Raw genomic sequence first — 19,941 nt, 5'->3', positions numbered from 1 at the left:
GTTGAACTATTATGTTTTTTCCCCTCTGAAATATAGAGAACTGTAGATTTATGAAGGAAATAAACATTCTCAAAGCTTTTGCAAAACAACAGCCTTCAGAATTCCTCAGGGAAAGCCATGCTGGTTATGGCTATCTAAAAACCAGCTCCCATTTGTAGCACTGTAATATCCAGTGGCATGGGATGTGGTGGTTGGAGTGTTGGGCTATGGCTGAGGACTGGAGACCACAGTGCCCTGAAACTACAGTAGTACTTTCCTGGGAATAAGCCCCACTGAGCAACCCTCAGCAGGATTCTGAGAAGTTCTGCTTAGAATTGCTCTCAAGGGCCGTTTCCACATGACTTACTGGCCTCCGAAACGTTGTGCAAAACACGCAGAAGATAGCATCTTCTCACGTGAAATTGAGCCAGGAAGACGCTATCATCCAGGAGTTTTGCACAACATTGGGTCTTCCTGGCGCGATTTCGCGCGAGAAGATGCTATCTTCCGCGTGTTTTGCACAACATTTCAGAGGCTGATAAGTCATGTGGAAACGGCCTAGGTCAACTTAAGTTGTTCACAGTCCCTCTGTCACAGTCTCTCAATATAATTCATAAGACTGTTGTGAGAGAAAAGAGAGTTCCTTAAAGGAAGGATGACATACACATGAAAGAGATACATAGATAGGTTTCTAGGCATTTAGAAAATTGAAGACTTGACCGCTGCAAGGTAAATGCCATGGTTTATAACAGCATCACCGTTTACTACAATTTGCTGCTTGAAATGCAGCCCCAGAAAATGACACTTCGTTTTATCACACTTATGTTCCATGTGATAACTCCTCCAGTACTCGGGTCCAGTAGCACCCGATGAAGGGAGTTTGACTCTCAAAAGCTCATGCCGTGGAGATCTAGTTGGCCTCTAAGGTGCAACTGGACCTGATTCTTGCTCTTCCACAACAGACCACAACAGCTACCCACCTGAGACGCTCCAGTACTGCCACTGTCACTGGACAGGTCTGCTAGGAGGGGGTGCCCATCTCACAAGGATGAAAAGTTTGGTAGGGTGGCCAGCAGGCCTGGCGAAAACGTCCTGTCCTTTTAATAAAGGCTTAATGGATGTAAATGGGCAGCTGAAGGTTTTCACAGCATGGAGGTAACAACAGTGCCTGGTAAATAGCATCCTATGAACCTCTGTTAAAGGGACTGGTCATTTTTCTCCAGGAAGTTGGCAGTCCTAGAGAGTCAGGACACAGCAAGATTTAAATGCCTGGGGGGAAAAAAACATCCCGGCATTCTCAAACTGATACCCCACTCTTTACCATTCTTTTGTACATCTACAGTGCCATATTAAGCAGAGTTACACCCTTCTAAGCCTATTTAGGTCAATAACAACAACAACAACAACAACAATAACAACAACATTCAATTTATATACCTCCCTTCAGGACAACTTAATGCCCACTCAGAGCGGTTTACAAAGTATGTCATCATTATCCCCACAACAAAACACCCTGTGAGGCAGGTGGGGCTGAGAGAGCTCCGAGAAGCTGTGACTAGCCCAAGGTCACCCAGCTGGCTTTAAGTGGGGGAGTGGGGAATCAAACCCGGCTCTCCTAATTAGAGTCCTGCGCTCTTAACCACTACACCAAACTGGACTTAGAAGGGCATAACTCTGTTTAGGATTATACCATTAGTCTTAGATTACAGGCATATGGGCAAGGCCTGTATGCTTATTGTTATTTATACACTGCACCTCTTTACTGTGGGAATTTTAGAAGTATAACAACAACAATACCCTTTTATATACAGGGTTTTTTTTCAATTTACAATAATTTTTACTGTGTTTCTGATTAGTAATGGGTCAAATTCTCTGGCAATTGGATTACAAGTCAAAATTGTGTGGGATCGCAACCAGAGGGGAGCGCGGAATGGAAATGGGCTGGAACTGCCTTCCAGACCTGGGCTTGGACCTGGAGAGGTACTAATGGGCTGATGTTTCTCTTCTGGAATTTAACAGCCCCTTCACACAGCTTCAGTGTATAGCAAAGCTTTTGCCTGCCACCAGCTCTGTCTTTTTAAGCTACCCTTCCCAGCTACCATTTCATCTCCTGACACATGTTCTTCACGAGACAGATGTCTCGTGTAGAGAGACTCTCAGTTTATAACTTTCTGTTTTATTTAAATTGTGTGTGCGTGTATGTGTGTTTTTCTATTGTATTTACTTTTTTTTTTAAAGAATTTTTTATTGGATTAGAAACATATAATAACAATTATAATCACATTCTTTAATTTTTTCTAATTCTAACCCCCTCCCTTCCCCCCCTTTTTGTTGACTTCCAACAGTTTTCCAACCCCCTATCCACTTTCCCGCTACTCCCTTCATACTTATTTTATTTATTTATTATAATATACTTTCAGATTCTTCTAAGCACTATTTCCACTTCCTTTCACATATAGATTGTCATATAAATTGTCATATAAATAAAATCCTCTTAATCTATCTTCTTCATTAAAACTACTAATAATATTCATTTTGATAACCTATATTTTATCTTACTCCTTCTATTCTCTTCGATATGGGACAAACAATTTGCCCCCCTTTATACATCAATTCCAATACTGCTATACACATACTTATTATACACACTTATTGTCATTTACTTAGGCTTCTATTCTATATATTATTCTTTATCTATACATATACCATAAGTCTAACAATTAGACCTGTCTTTAAATTTACGTATGTATGTATATATTCACTCTATGTTATACGGTTATCTTTCCAAACAATATAGATTAGTTAATTTCTATCCCAATAATTCTCATAGTATCAACACTATTACTACTTAATATAATACTTAAAAATCATATAGAGTTGCTTAGAATTTTTCCATTAACTCTCCACCCCCTCGGTATAATCACTTCTCTCCTCCTGTATACCTCAATAATTTTCAAACTGCCACAGTTCTCCTCCCACCTCCCATTTTTTCACCAGATATTGTTTCAGCTTTCCCCAGTCCGTGTTAAACTGCCCTGGATCAAGGTCTCTCAGTTTTCTTGTCATTTTGTCCATCTCCGCCATGTACAGCAATTTGTAAATCCAGTCCTCAGTAGTTGGCACTTCTTGTACTTTCCACTTCTGCGCATACAAAAGTCTGGCTGCTGCCGTCATGTAAAATAGCAATGTCCTATGTTGTGCTGGGATGTCTTCCATTCCCAAGTTCAGTAGCAGGAGTTCTGGGTTCTTATTAACTTGAAATTGTAAAATCTCACTCATTACTCTTATTATTTCCCCCCAGTACTGCCTAGCTACCTCGCAAGTCCACCATGTTTCTATTGTATTTACTGTGAGCTCTTTTGGGTCCCTTCAGGGAGAAAAGTAGCAAATAAATACAGTGAGTTCAGTAAATTTGAAGCATGAACCAGTATGATGAGCATTGTTACTGACTGTGCAAGCATTAAAGCGTCACATAAATCTTAAATGTCATTGTTTTCAAAGGATGCATGGCCTGCCAATGAGGACTCCCTTATGCACATAAGCCCAGGAACCCTTTTCATTGACAGCAAGCATCTACTGCATCTATCCAGATGGCCACTGCAAAACTGCATGAAATATTGATGTATTGTCGAAGGCTTTCATGGCCGGAGAACGATGGTTGTTGTAGGTTTTCCGGGCTGTATTGCCGTGGTCTTGGCATTGTAGTTCCTGACGTTTCACCAGCAGCTGTGGCTGGCATCTTCAGAGGTGTAGCACCAAAAGACAGAGATCTCTCAGTGCATGAAATATTGTTTTAAATTGTGAGCAGATCGATTATATAAGATGCTCAGCTCCCGATAAACAGGAATTGCAAAGCAAACAAGTCCAATAAGGGACTTATTTGTCAAAATCAAATTGTCCTTGCTCTAGATGCAGGGAGAAAAAAAACTCTGACATGATAGTACCATAGTGTTAGCACCAGATTATAAGGGCCAAATGGGGAAAATCATGAGCTGATTTACCACCGTTTTGCTGCTAGATAAATGTAACATCCGAATGTTAACTGAGCATCAAAAGACAGCCATTATAACTTGGCTGTATTCACCCATGAGCTTCATGAATGCTCATAAAGGTCTCTCCATTCATAACATTGTAGAGCTGAAAAGGAAATATGAAGAATGGGAAACGTAAGGCCTACTAGCCATATTCAAATCATTGATGCTTTTCTCCTGAGAATGAACATTGTGCTGCTGAACTGTGAGACTGGGAGGAAGGAAAGAGAAACTTTGGCATGGCGGATGCAGTTCATGGGCACCCCATTCAATCCAACACCCAATCCAATGTGAAGTTCTCATATGCATATCACATTCCAAACATATGGAGGGAATATGCAAATTGCAGAATTATTGACTGATCGCACAGCAGTTTAACGCTGCCATCCTAAGCAGCAACGACCCCCTTCTAAGCTCATTGACTAAGCTCTTCACTCTGCTTTGGAAAGTGCTGCAAAAGTCATAGTTTCCCTCAAAGAATCATAGTAGTGGTGGACATTCCTAGTCCTTCCCCCTCAAAAAAATCTACAACTCAAAGGGTTCCCTGAAGAGAGGAAATGGCTGCTAAACCAGCTTACATTTGCTGTGTAGCTACGCCTTCAGATACTTGATTGTCATATTACATCTTACAATAAAGCAGAAATCAGTAGTTACATACCTATTAAGTTGAGCTTGGGATGGAAGTCAAAAGCATTAACTCCTTGAGTGACATGAAAGGTTGTCATTGTAAGATCAGAACTCAATTTCTCTCTCCAGGCCAGCACCAGGGTGTTCGTACTACTGGTTGTAACAGATATAAAGACATCTAAAGAGGAGCTGTACGCGACTGAAATTAGATGTGGGGAAAAAATGACATTTGAATTAAATTCAACATGAAGTATTTTAGGTCAAATATCATGAACCTTTTTTGTAAGTGGCTGTCTTCAGTTTGAGAGGAAATGTTCCTTATTAAGAGTCTATCTTCACGAAACGTCTGACACGTGTTCTTCACATGTCAGGAGATGCAATGTTAGCCAGGAAGCATAGTTTTGAAAGACAAAGCTGACGGAGATCGCTCCAGAGGGGATGGATTCTCTCATAGCCTTCCACCACCTTTGGTGTGCTGGACTATCTCCCCTTCTGGAGTTTTTACCCTGGCGCCTTTACTGCTTAAAACTTAGAATTAACTGAGCTTTGGCAGGGCAAAGGCTCCAGAAGGAGAGACACCAGAGGCAGTGGAGGGCTGTGAGAGAATCCATCCCCTCCGGAGCGATCTACGCTGGCTCTATCTTTCAAAACTATGCTTCCTGGCTAACATTGTGTCTCCTGACATTTGATGAACATGCGCCCAGGCATCTCGTTTGGAGAGACTCTTAGATGTAGGTGTTTTACCCTGCTCATCTGGGCTGTTTCCACACAGATGTTTTGCTCCACCTTTGCTTCCTTACTGTAGTGTTATTTTGAGGAGCATCAGACATCACCCTTTTTTGTCCTGCTTTCATGTTTCCCTTCACTTTGGTGCATTCTTCCCCAAGCCTGGTTTGATACAATCTTTTTGGACAACAGTCTCCAATATCACCTTCTGGAATCTCCTCTCCAGAGAGGAACGGGACAGTTGCAAAAAAAGGTCTTCCAAATACACAGGTTATCCCAAAGGGAACTACAGTCAATGGCACTGAAATGTGCTCCTTCTGTCTCTCTCCTAGAGTAGGCTGCCAACAAGGGAAGTTTCCATTCCAAAACCAGGCCTGCAGGCTGCAACCAGACTAAAATGGATTCAGATCAATCAGGTTATCTAGAAGTAGGGTGGCTAGGCTGCCTGCATTCACCCGCTTTGGCAGGCAACCTCCCAATCTCGGCCTCAAAAAAATGGTGGGGGCTGAAACAGCATCCCAAAATGCCGCAACATCACTTTGCTTAATACACACCATATAATATATTTCTAAATTACAGAATACCTGACCAAGGACAGAGTAAACACAAAAGGGATGTAAATAATCATGGAGTGGGTCAACGTAAATCATAGCTAAAATGGTGTGGGAATCCTTGCTGTGGCTATACACACCATTTTTGCTCTGATTTATCTTGACTTGGCTTATAGAGGCACCTTGGCAACTGAAATACCATCATTTATTCAAGTGTGCCTTTGATAGTCCTATATTCCTTGAATTGAGAATTGAGATCTATCCATTCCATGGTCATTTATATACTTTTTTGTTTACTCTGTGCCCGATCAGGTATTTTGTACTTTAGGAATACATTATATACTGTGTATTAAGCAAATTAAGACAACTGAGAAATGTTTCACAGCTGAAGCATTTGGTAGCATGTATATTATTATTTGTATAACAGTACCTGGTCATTTGTAAGCTGTCTATAATGTACAACATCCATATGTGTAAAGGCACATTTGTTCAATTATTTTTACACAAGGGGAAGATACTTATATGTAGAACCAGACTGACATTGTTGTAATTATACAGTTTTATTGTTTAGAATTATTTTTTGCTTTTTTATATTAGTCTTCTTGGCACTCATATGTATGTATGTGCGTTTATTATAATAATAAGTAATAACATTCCATTTATATACCACCCTTCTAGACAACTTAACACCCACTCAGAGTGGTTTACAAAGTGTTATTATTATCCTCACAACAATCACCCTGTGAGGTAGGCAGGGCTGAGATTGCTCTGAGAGATTTGTGACTGACTCAAGGTCACCCAGCTGGCTTCAAGCAGAGGAATGGGGAATCAAACTCGGTTCTTCAGATTAGAGTCCTGTGTATGTGTATGTGTGAATGTGTGCAGGGCTTTTTTTCAGCAGGAACGTGGTGGAACAGAGTTACGGCACATCTTGAAAATGGTCACATGGCTGGTGGCCCCACCCCCTGATCTCCAGACAGAGAGGAGTTTAGATTGCTCTTCATGCCACGGCACGGAGGGCACTCTAAAGTCCCCTCTGTCTGGAGATCAGGGGGCGGGGCCACTGGCCATGTGACCATTTTCACCAAGGGCAATTTAAACTTTAAAAAACTCCCCCCTTGTTCCAGCTGACCCAAAGTGACGTCATTGTGTGGTCCTAAGTTCCACCACTGAGTTCCACCACCTCTTTCCCCAGAAAAAAAGCCCTGAGTGTGTGTATGTAAATTGTTTTTTTCAACCTTTTTGGTTCCCCATTTCTCTACTATACTATACTATACTATACTATACTATACTATACTATACTATACTATACTATACTATACTATACTATACTATACTATACTATACTATACTATACTATTATTTTTAAAGCATAATTATCTGGGGAATTGGTTTGTTATATTCTATGGTAAGTTTTGCTTTGCAGTCCATCTGGAAAGGCAGATTAGAATGTCTAAAAAAACCTCAGAACCGTGCTTCATGGCTGGACTCTTTGAGCTGTAGGGACATTAATGAGAGAGAAACATTATGGGTTTCAGAAGCCAAGTAATCTACACCATTCGCAACGAAGACATAAAGTTGTTTCTGACTAAATTATATTGTAAGTTGAGCTCCTTGGAGGATGTCAGGCTGAAAAAAAGGTGATGTTAGAGTAATTTCCGTATCAGGAAGATATATAACAAATTAAAGTGTTCTGTTGCATGAAGAAAAGATGAAAGGGAGTAGAAGAGTTGAGAAAGAAATGGTCTGTTCATTTCTAATATTTAAAGAATGCAGCAAAAATTAAAATTAGCAAGACCTCAGTAGAAGCCATCAGTTAAAGCTTCATATGAACCGGGGCTCAACAGGGCATAACTCAGGAACGTGTTTTTGAAAGCTGATGGGAAAGATGATGAAAATCAGAAGAAAGAGAGAGATGGTTCCCTTTATCTTTAACAGATTGCCATCCAATATCCTAAGGACACTTCCTTTCTTGAATTAAAACTGGAGGCCCATTTTCTTTTAAACCCAGAAAGTTTTATTTTTAGAATGTACAATGACTTAGCCTCAATAAAGCTCACCCACTGGGTTTCCGTATGAGTTACTGTTTGCAAGTATGCATCATCCTGATTGGATGGAGGCAAAGCCAGAACAGATTAATATGGCTATGCTACAGACAGCCTCCTCAGAAAGTGTGGAAATCTGTGGCATCAGTTCAGATTGCAATGGAGACTGATTAGAAGAAGGCAAGGCTGTAAATGCCAGATACTGGAGGGCCTCAACGTAAAGTTGCCAGATATGGCAACTAGGGCTGCCAGCTGTCCGGTTTTAACCCAGACAGTACGGTATTTTTGTGGACTGTCTGAGGGAAATGTTCTCCAAATACCAGGCACATAGACCACCTTTGCCTCTTCCCCCTCCTCTCTGCTTCTAGACAGCTTGCCTGCCTGGACCAGCTCCCAACCTTCTAAGCACCAAGTGGCGAGGGAAGTGGCCAACTTTCCCGCCTGCCCAGCATTCTGTGGCTGCACGGTGCTGCCCGGGAGTGGCCAGCCAGCCTGTGTGCCCGGAAGTGGTGTCAGTACAATGACACCACTTCCAGCAGTGACATCAATGAGCTGGCACACACTCTGCATGCACACAAATAGAAAAAATGTGTGCCACTCCCCCCCTCTTCCTGAGGTTTAGTATTATTCTGGACCCCTTCTGGCAACCCTAATGGCAACCAGCAGAAGACTAGGGAGGCTGGGATAATGCAGGAGGAGTAATCAGAAACGACATGACATCACTCCTTGGAAAATGAAGATATGATGTCACACATCTCTAGGACTCACTGGTAGAGATGGGCACGAGCCACATTACGAACTTCAAAAGCCCACAAAAATGGCAATCACACGATCACGATCTGGCAGTTCGTGATCGTCCATGGCCAATGAACCAGCATTCAGAAGGGGTCTGGTTCGGTGCGTTCGGCCGTGGTTCGGGAAGCCAGACACTCAGGCACCATCAATCAATTCCCCTGGCAACGGAGCCGGGGGAATGCCTGAACTCTGTCTGCGCTCCTTCTGTCGCCCTGGAAACCCAAATCGAAGCCCATCTTACCTTGATTGGCAGGTCTTCTTTCCAACCACGGAGCTGCAAAGCGGTTACAAGTTGGGAGAAGACACCTAGGGGAGGGAGGGGGAAGGGGGTGTCCTGTAGCCATGGGCACTCCAATCTCATCCCTGCAAACCCTGATAGGCAGCTCTGACGGCCAAACACAGACCTCCTGCGTTGCTCAATGGGACCTGTGCTTATAAATAGCCGTGGGCTCCCAGGCTGGGTTTCACTTTCAGCGAGCAGTGAGGTGGGACAGAGCTCTTGCTTGCTACTTGCTAGCCTTTGGGGAGAGAGTATAATTGAGCTTGGATTTTTGTGGGAGTTTCCTGGGGGCCTTGGATTGGAGAGGGTATAACTCCAAGATCCCTTTTGCAATCTTGTCCAAACTTGGGTGATGGCTGTAGGAGAGCCTGCAAAAGACTCCCCAGGAATATGGGCTCTCTAAGTGCCACGGGGGCCATTCCGCGCCCAACAAACCGCGAACTGGTTCGGCAACGGAAAATGTTCATTGCTGTTTGCGATCTCAGGATCATTGTCTCTCCAAGACAAAGGAGCCGGTTTAAAAAGTTAGCAACCTTAATAAATTATCTCATTTTCCTCTTTTCTTTCACCTCTGATATTGAGAACATGGTATTTCTAAGGAATGTTATTTTTAATCCCCTCTTGTTAAAAAGCTTCGGGTGGGTATCTGTGTTGGTTTGTAGTAGAAGAGGAAAACTCAGGTCCAGTAGCACCTTCAAGACCAACTAGATGTCCCGGGTATGACTCTCAAAAACTCATGCCATGGGAATCTAGTTGGTCCTGAAGGTGCTACTGGACCTGCATCTTTCTCTTGTTAAAAATGTTCCTTACTTTATTTCCATCTTCATAGTAATTCTGCTACTTCTAGAATCTGCGGTTAAGAGCGGCAGGACTCTAATCTGGAGAACAGGGTTGGATTCCCCACTCCTCTGCTTGAAGCCAGCTGAGTGACCTTGGGTCAGTCACAGCTCTCTCAGAGCTCTCTCAGCCCCACCCACCTCACAGGTTGACTGTCATGAGGTTAATAACACACTTTGTAAACTGCTCTGAGCGGGTGTTAAGCTGTCCTGAAGGGCAGTATATAAATCAAACGTTGTTGTTGTTATTATTATTCCTGCCACACTATGCTTTAAATTTGTATTTGCAATCAAACACATTTTCTTCCATATCGCAGCCATGTCTCTGCAGTAGCTCCCTCACACTTATTTGATAACCTTTAAAGAGGCCTAATTGTTTGTTAATCAGCTTCTTAGTTTTTTAAAAAGCCATTCAACAGCACATCCATAACCAAAGTATTGCTTTCAGACTAAGAAAAGGACATAACAAACCCTTTTTATAGATTTGCTGAGGACCTGGAGTCTTCTGATGTGGTTATCACTAAGGCCTTACATCAGAGATGGCCCACTTCTGTATTCTTGAGGCCATTGTGTTATTAAGATGGTAGGATGGGGAGAAGGTAGGGCTGTGGGGCTGCTAACAGCCTTGAGAAACAACGTGGTGCTGCTTTAATAGAGGTTTAATGTGGGCAGATTGGCAGCTGAAGCTTTTCATGGCACAGATTAACAAAAGTTACTTCAATATGAGTTTTTGTGAACCACAGCTCACTTCTTCAGAAACCAAACTGGGAACCCTGCTTAAGGAGAAAATTATGGTGGGGGAGTGAAGCCCGGCAACACTTGTATCGAGGTTCTGCTGTTGAATTTTATATCAGGCCAGAGTACTGGTGCGGCCGACAAGGGAGCTATTCCTCCCATCAGGCTAAGAAGTCCATCAATTATTCAGATGTGAATTTTTAGGGGTATGCCGTGCATGCAAAGCACTTTATTGCTTTTAAAGTTAAAGAGCCAATCTTCATGAGACATGACATGGACTTAGATCTAAGAACAATTGTGATTGTCTTTTACAGTTTTGAATTCAAATGTTGAACTTCCTGGGAATGACTTTGGGTAAAAAAAGAGGCTAATAACAACAACAACAACATTCAATTTATATACCGCCCTTCAGAACAACTTAACGCCCACTCAGAGTGGTTTACAAAGTGTGTTACTATTATCCTCACGACAATCACTCTGTGAGGCGGGTGGGGCTGAGAGAGCTCCGAGAAGCTGTGACTGACCCAAGGTCACCCATCTGGCTTCAAACCGAGGAGTGGGGAATCAAACCCAGTTCTCCAGATTAAAGTCCTGCCACTCTTAACCACTACACCAAACTAGCTATAAAAGGGAGCATTCAGCCTATATGGGGCAGGGTATTAAAACAAATACGTTGGCTTGGACCCTAAACAGGACAAGGGGAGTCAGAATATTTTCATGCCTCCCCCACTCACTGCATCCTTCTGTGCCAGTGTTGTCAGGCATGGCCTGGCAACCAGAGGGAGATTAGGGAAGCGGGGCGTGGGAGGCACCATTGGTGATGGCATAACATCACTTTGAGAGAAAACCTGGATGTGACATCATGCTTCTCTAGGCATCACCAGAAACTATATCTCAGCCCAATGGTGATATTTTTTGTCTATTCTTTTCTCACTGTCACTCTGACTGGTGGTGGGTAGAGCAGGTTGCCAGCAGGAGACCTAGCAACTCTGTTCTGTACCCTCCAAAATTGCACTCCTGCAAATAACGGGACCTCCAGGAACAATGTGGGGGGCAAAATGGGAACCTGCGCTAGAAGGGAGGAACCAGCAAAAAACAATCTCCTTCCCCTCCTCTATAGCCTGTGAAAGCCGGGAGGGCGGAATATAAATGTAAGAGATTAAATTAAATTAAATTAAAATTATAGACAGAAATGTTTTTCTGATTGGGAATATTGGTTAGTTAATGCAGCAAAGTTGCACAATCAGGAAAGCATGGAATCACATGTGGTGAAATCTGTCGAGCCAGTACACTGCAACAGATAAAACTTGCTTTTATTGAAGCTGTGTGGTTTTCTAGTTGTAGAAGAAACATCCAAACTTAATCTAAGTAACACTATTCCCTGTTACAACTGACCAGTTAATCTGTCTGCATGTGAGTGAGAGTAAGCAAGTGTGGGTTTGTCTCTGGCATGCTTGCACCGAGAGTTCTGCAGAATCATCTTGCTTCTTGCAAGACCACAAGGAGAGGGAAAACAAAGGGACGGTAACTTCTAGCTCAGAGCAAGAGAGACTTCACACACACAACACAATCTAGTTCTAGAGAAAAGAGGGAAACAGCCCCTTCCCCAGTGTGCAAGCATGCTGAGTCACCTTTATTCCAACAGAGGGGCTGCTGCTGCATCAATGGAAGGGAACCAACCCTTAATTTCTGAAGTGAAAGGCATCCAGCATGTGTAGAACTGCTTCCCTTCTTTGGCTCCAGGCACAAGAATAACCATTGGCAAGTGGCCTCTTCTGGAACCTGCTGCAGGGGCAGACTGGGACATTAAAGCACAGCTCAAGGAGCAGGCTAAGGGCCCATTTAGCTCAGCACTGGCCAGCGGCAATGCAATCCTAGGTACCATACCTGATGCACTCCAGGACAGTGGACTACCAGGAACTTTCCCCAAAATTAAAGGGCCAGATGCTATTTGACTTCCCTCGCCTGCCCCGCCCCCCAACACAAAACTCTACTTCCATGAGAATTGCTTCTTCCTGGTAGGTATCAAGGCCATTTTATCTGGTCAACATGACACAGTTTTATAAATTCTTTAGAAGTGTATACCTGAAATTCATCTTCCTTTTCTGTCTCCTTTTACTTTTGCATCTTGCATATTATATTAGTGTAAGCCAATTCCAGTCCCATTGATTGGGAGAAAAGTGGAAAATATACATTTTAAGTAAGTTAAATCAATTATATCGCAGGCTATTTAAGCACCTTGAATACAATGGCAGAAAGGTGGTATGTAAATGTATCCAAAAAATAAATAAATGGTGGGATAATGGTTAGAGTGTCCAGCTAGAATGTGGGATACCCAAGTTCAGATCCCCACTTGCTCCAGGCTCATTCTCTCAGCCTAACCTACCTCACAGGATTGTTGTTGCAAGGATAAAATGTAGAAGAAGAGAACATTATTATAAGCCCTTTTGAGTCCATATTGGGGAGGTAAGCAGGGTATAACACCTACATAAATAACAAAGAAATAAATCCTGTTCAGAACAGTTACAGGCTCTTACTTGATTTATGAGCAGTTGGGGCCAAGAGTTCCAGAATCAGAGCAGTATATTCCTATTTTAATATTTTGCCTACTGCCCACAGTATATGACAAAAGGTGGCTGGAGCACAGGATTTAAAGTAAACTCCCTTCATTGTTTCTCAAGTCCAGTACCTTGTCTGACCCATTCTTTGTCATGAAGTCTGTGCCTCAATACGTAGCAACAACTGTGATATCCGGAGACCAGCTCCTGCCAATTAACCGTCATTGTCACATTTTCATCTTCATGGGAATTGGAAGGCCGTTCAAACAATGAGATCAGGGCAGTGTTGAAGGCAATTGCTTGAACCTGGGAGGGATAGAATTAATATTTTTTAAAAGCTGTATCTTTACTACTCTCGACATTTCAAAGCAACCTATTACCGAAGGCAATAACTGGACTATAGTACAAAGGCTCTACTTTGTTATAAATGCATAATGTGCGAGCATTTAAATTTCATAGCCATTGCAATGGCTATTTTCATTAATGAGGCTGCCAGGATTTGCTTAGGAAAGGACAATGGACATCAGTTAAATATGTATAGTTTGGCAATATATATAGCTTGGCAAGGGTATGAATTTGACAAAGACGAGGATGACCCAATCTAAGGGGAAATGAAGGGACCAAAACTTTGGACAGCTTGAAATCGTTTAATGCAATTCATGAATATGAATACGAGGAGTTGAGATACAATTGATTTATATTTCAACAGGGGGAAGAAATCTCGACCGAGCCAGACTTCTGATGGCCAAATGACATATGAAACACACAGGAGAACTGGAACAGCATCTCCTAATATGTTCGTTTCCAATAAAAGCAGCCACAGGTGGAGAAAAGCTGCAGCATTGATAGAAAGGGGGGGGTTCATCTCCTCAAGACTCTATTTTTCCAATCTAAATCTCCACCCAGACTATTAATCCCATGGTGGGAAAACACAGTGGGTTGGATTCTGTGAATGATGAGCTGCTAGCACTGGTGCTCCGGACCTACCCTCACTCCAACACCAACTAGCATCCTCAGATCTCAGAAAAGCTGGTGCTCGGAGTTCTGGCAGCCCCGGGGACAAAAACCATGGGGCACGGGAAACGTGATACTTTCCCCACTTTTCTCTTTCAGTGATGGCATCTTTTGAATATGCAGAAACTCCACCAGCGGAAGAGAGGGAAAGCGATGTTTTTCCATTCCTTTTCCATACAGTCTCTACACCTGTGCCCCATATCATTTTGCATTAGCATTTCCCAGCATCAGCTTTTCAGAGATTGCAGGAGGAGGAGGAGGTAGGATAGGTCCACATCTACAAGCAGCTTTCTGCTTCTAATAGGATCTGACCTACTGTGTTTTCCCACCGTGGGTTAATAATTTGAGTGAAGGTTTAGTATGTTGGATCCGAAGCCTCTTTCCACTTGCAATGCCTCTCCAAACTTGGACTGCTGAAGGCCAAGCAATACAGAACACAGAAAATCCTTCAATATTTTCATTTCTAAGAAAAGTAGCCACAGGAATTTCAGAGTTAGACCGAAGCTGTTGTAAAAGGGACATTTCCACTTCCACAAGATTTCTGTCAATTCCCTCTTCAAAGGGTCACTTTATATGTGCACTAAACAAGAGTTTGATTGGGGAAAGCCCAACTGAACTCGTTTTTAACACGTGACCCAAAGCTTGCCTTTAAAGCAGGGGTGGAGCATGCAATTCAGCTCCCATGTGCATGCTGAGACAGACGGCTGTCCCAGTCCCTCCCTCCCACCCCGCATGCTTTATCTAGCAGAGAAGGACCTTTAGGGGAGGGCTTACTGCCAGTTCCATGTGTCTGCCTAGGTGTGATTAGATGATACAGGCAGGTCCTGGGCAGACGTGCGGAATATGCCCAATACACTGTCCCACCCACTCCACTGCCACTGCATTTTAGGATGCAGAGGAGTTAGCCGTGTTAGTCTGTGGTAGCAAAATTTTAGGAGGCACAGCAGGCTGCAGCAGGAAAAGGAAAGTGGCAAAGTCCCACTACAAGCACAATATTGCTTGTGACACTTAGGATCTTAGTAGGAGAGAATTTAGATCAAGAAAATGGTGCAGTAAAAGGTTAACAGCTTCTTTTCTCACAATTGCTGCTCCAATCCAGTGTAGAGCTCTATGTGACTTTTTAAAGTTAATTTAAGAAGTAAGGAGACCTGATCAATAATCTCCCACATTCCTTGTAGGTTAAAAGCATTTTCCACTATACACGTAAGATGCCTTATATTGATTAAAGCCATTCCCTCTGATTCAATTTGGTCTCCTTCGAATGGCAGTGGTTCTCCAAGCCCTCAGAGAGAAATCTTTTTCATCCCTCTGACCTGGGTCTTTTTTAGTTGGAAATGTGGAGGCTGGACTAGGTTCATTCCCCCAAGCATCTCCATGTACAGATAGGGTTAAAAGGTGCCCGCCGATGGCAGGCAAACTCCCAGGCATTTGCCCCCTTTCCACCAATCGCTGAGCGATTGGCAGGAGGGGGCAAACTCCCGGAGCTTGTCTGCCACTGGCACACACCTCAGGAGCGCATGCCGTGCACGTGCTCCCACCCCTCGTGCTGGCCGCAGGAGCATCCCTGCGCTCCAATTTGGCCCCAGACTGGCAAAATCGGAGCACAGGAGCACTCCCGCAGTCGGCGCAATGACGTCACTTACAGAAGTGATGTCACCATGCACTTGGCGTGGTGATGTCACTTCCTGACACACCACGCATGCCACGCACTTGGCGCCGCCGGAGCGCATGTGTGCTGATGTGCATGCACAAGGGTAAGTTCCAGGCCACTATCCTCCTGCTGAGAGGATAGAGGGACCCAGCAATCCCATTTAGAGATGAGATCCAACCTTGATGAGCTTGTGGGCACTTTAGGAAGGCCAAGAACAGAGAATGGGTACCACCAGAAAATGGAACTGCAACCAATCATAAAATGGCTGCCATGAAGTGGTAGGGCTGGGAGATAACAAGCCAAGCATCCTCCCTTTGAGGGAAGCAGCCATTTCTAAATTAGTGCTTGCTGCAAGCACAAGATGATACCTGCTGGGTTTTTCTGATGTTCCTTCTGCCCCCAGGTGGTGGAGAAAAGCCAGTACTGGCTATTTGCTTTGGGGAAGAAGTAAATGGGTGTCAGGAAACCCACTGGCAGACACCATGGGCACCATGTTGGGCATCAATAATATAAGTGATCTCAAGGAGCACATGTTAGGAAAGTCTTGCTTCTGGACATTCACCGCCCGTCAAAACAGATTAATGGTCTGGTTTAGTTTAATGCAAAATTGTATGTTCAGTCATTGCTCAATTTTGTGTCATTTTGCCTTGTACTTGCCTGTCCCCAGACATCCCCCAGTGTCAAAATGGCTTCATTTCCATCATGAGGATTGTACCAATAGTTCATGCATATCACTGTTCCTTCTAGACCTTGAAGTCTGTACTGACAAGAGAACCCTTGCTTGGAATTCAGCTCTGCAAAGTAAATCTCCTTGCTTGTAAATGCAACTGCCACCTACATGAAAGAAAGAAAGTTAACATGGAAAAGGGAAGGGGGGAGCTCCTTTAGTCCTAAGCCAGCCCAAAAGACTTGCCCATTTTCCCATTCTGCCCCTTACATCTCACATCCCATAGCAGAACATCAACACAACAAGCTTATTTTCATGATGAGCTTCATACTAAATTGACAGGATCCTAATGGCAAGTATGATCACTTTAGTTAATATCGCTTGGCTGTATCTCATCTTTCCTATGCTGCAAGCCAGGATGCAGGTTATAGGACCATGATTCCTGGGTGTTCAAGTCTCTGGGGATCTCCACGCCTGTCAAATGTAGCATGGGCTGTATCAGAGAATTCTACCCTTTACTCCTTTCTCTGGGATGATGTCCTGGCCTGTTTATTGGCAGAAAGAGGAAGGACAAAAGCCATATTTGTCCTCCCTGTCATTACCACGGATGCATCCCACATGGTGACTTTTTGAGGTGTACTCCAGCCCCTCCTCAAGAAAGGGAAAGGCAGTTCACAGGGTTCCAAATAAGGGTCTGGATCCTACTATGCAACATGAGTGGGGCAACAATCGCAGAAGAAAACTTTCTGACCTTCTCTTTCCCCTGCAGCCTGCTGTGAACCCCAAAATCAGTCCTCTAGAGGATGGTGGATCCCTGGGAACAGCATGAGAGTGAAATGAAAGTCTACACTGGGAAGAAGAAATTAGCAAAAACTGCTTCTCAACTTTTCTGCTGCGCCTTCTTCTAGTGGAAAGCACCTAAGCCGAGCTGTGGGAAGTTCCTCTAATGTTTCAGCCGCACTATCCTACTTTCATCAATACAGCTACGCACCTTGTTAACATTTGGTAGTGCAACTAGAGAAGTCACCCAGAGGTCTTTGGGCTTGACAGCTTCTGCAGTGATTTGAAGAGTCCTCTGTAATGTTAAACTCTCTCCCCAGATGCCAAGCAATCCGCCCCGGCTCACAGTCAGGTAGACATTGAGGTTCTTCAAAAATGTTATGTTTTCAACAGTGTCTTTATGGATTGGTGGGATAAGACGGAGGTCCTTCCACTGAGGAATAACTGATAACTTGGTTCGTTCTTCTCTCTCGTACAATTCAAGCAGTACAAAGGAGGTAAGTTTGTCCCAATCGATAAAACCATCTCGAGCCAAATCTATCTTATCAAACAGGTCACCGTATTCTTCTTTGGTCCCTTGCCTAACCACCACAGACATTTTCTCCATGAACTCTTCTCTAGTAATACCCACGTTCTCATTTAACTCTGAGGACTTGAAAGAAGAAAATAGTGAAATCATAGAGTCCACAAACTTGCTAAAGTTTCACTTGCAGCTACATCACTTGATAACGACTGAATGAACAATCTACCTTCATTGCATCATGTCTGAGTTAATCTGAAAGTTTCATGGTGCCTGCTCCCCACAGGCAAATCACTGACATAGCATTCACCATATGACAAAACATATTTTTACCTCACCCTTCCTCCAAAGAGATTATGGAAGAGTACATAGACCTCCATCCATATTATATTCACAACAATTTTGAGTCTCAGGGCCAAAGCAGAGATTTAACAATCCTAATCCACATCTTCATACTTTTGTAGGAAAGTGAATGCATGAAATCATAACGGCATATATTCTACCTGTCTAGGAGCAAAGTTTGAAGCATTCTGTGACAGACTGCTCGTTTGAATGAAGCCTGGAAGGGCCGTACACACATAGTTGTACAACTGTTAAGGGTTACTCCCACCCAGAATCAGAGAGCTGTGAGTGACAAGCTACTCCAAGGGATCTGATTGGGTAGCATGAATTGAAAAGGGGAGGGACTGTTTTCAGTCCAAGCAGAGATAGAGAGATGTAGTGTGAAGAGTTGAGAAGGAGTGTGAGCAGTTTTAACACTGACAGGAAAACTGGGGAAAGTTGGCAAGGGGATTTGGGAAGTGAGTGCAGACTTACAAATGGGCCAAGGAACAGGGGATAGATCCTCTAAGGAGAGGAGATTTTCCCTACCCAGGGACAAACAGGGAAGTAGCTCTGGAGAGTGAAGATATCCCTAGTTGGGTGTGGTCAGAAACTGCCTGTGGAAACCTTCAGATTCAGTTAACAATTGAAGAAGAGCGTTAGTGTGTGAAGAGGTAGGATTGGGGTACTAGAAAGTGGGAACTAGCCTTCCTAACCCCCAAAAGAGAAAGAGGATACTGAAAGTATACTAGAGTGGTTGGGGAAATACAAGGGAATCAAAATCTCAAAATAGAAGCCATTAAGTATCTGTAAAGAACCTAAGAACTGAAATCTGTGCATGTTCTGATTTATCTCAGGGCCAAGCTACACATGACGAATGACACTTGAACGGCAAGTGTATTTCTCCCTGTTCACTTGCCCTCCACTCAATCCACTTGTCATTCAAGTGTCATTCGTCATGTGTAGCTTGGCCCTCAGAGAGAGAGAGAGAGAGATGTTGAATTACCTCAGAAATGTTCAGCCTCTGATTTCTTCTGACCTTTCCCTTCTAAAATAAATAAACTTTTGTCAAGGTTTGAGATGGAAGAAGAGCAAATAAAAGAATGTATGATTAAATGGACAAAAAATGTGGACATGACATATTAATGGAGCAATGGGCACTGGGCAGGGGGTTGGACTAGATGGTCTGTATGGCCCCTTCCAACTCTATGATTCTATGAATACGTGGACAAGGGGGTTGAAATTTACATTAAGCTCTAGTGTTAAAGAATTTTTTTACAAAATGATGTATCATTGGTATATGACTCCTGAAAAATTGGCTAGAATGTATAAGAGTGCTTCAAATGTATGTTGGAAATGTGCTAAACAAGAAGGGACATTTTCTCATATGTGATGGACATGTAAGAATGCAAAGAGTTTTTGGTTGCAGAAACAATCATCGATTCAGAAGATTTTGAAGATTAAAATTCAGTTGTAACCAGAGACTTACTTTTCTGTTGGGAATAATGGACAGCCAGTTGGAAAAAAGCTTTGGAACTTAGTTTTTATACTTTATTACAATGGCAAGAGTACTTTATGCACAAAAGTGGAAAACTCCAACATTGCCTACAGTGGAGGAACGGTGGACAAAAGTTTTGGAGCTTGCGTCAATGGCAAAACTTACTTCATTGATTAGAGAAAGGGCATCAGTTAACTTCTTGACTGAATGGAAACCGTTTATAGACTTTTTACATGAAATGGATAACAAGAATTTGATGACATTTGGATTTTGAATAATAGAAAAAAGAGGGTTCTTATGATTAACCTAGAATAAGTGAGACTCTAG

General features: G+C 43.1%; 1 protein-coding gene across 1 annotated transcript in view; it reads right to left on the bottom strand.

Annotated features, from left to right (window-relative positions):
• Nucleotides 1-19,941, bottom strand: part of WDR49 (WD repeat domain 49) — a 176,056-nt gene that overhangs the window by 124,766 nt on the left and 31,349 nt on the right. The window contains exons 3-6 of the mRNA XM_054983530.1: nt 17,487-17,927; nt 16,486-16,662; nt 13,295-13,469; nt 4,669-4,836 (exon numbers count right to left, since the gene is read on the bottom strand). Coding sequence (XP_054839505.1) covers nt 4,669-4,836; nt 13,295-13,469; nt 16,486-16,662; nt 17,487-17,927 — 961 coding nt within the window. The remainder of the gene's footprint in view (nt 1-4,668; nt 4,837-13,294; nt 13,470-16,485; nt 16,663-17,486; nt 17,928-19,941) is intronic.

This window comes from Eublepharis macularius, chromosome 6 (assembly GCF_028583425.1).
Source record: "Eublepharis macularius isolate TG4126 chromosome 6, MPM_Emac_v1.0, whole genome shotgun sequence".
NCBI classification, from domain to species: Eukaryota; Metazoa; Chordata; class Lepidosauria; order Squamata; family Eublepharidae; genus Eublepharis; species Eublepharis macularius.
The sequence above is the reverse complement of the archived record's forward strand: the minus strand, read 5'-3'. Positions and strand labels throughout refer to the sequence as shown.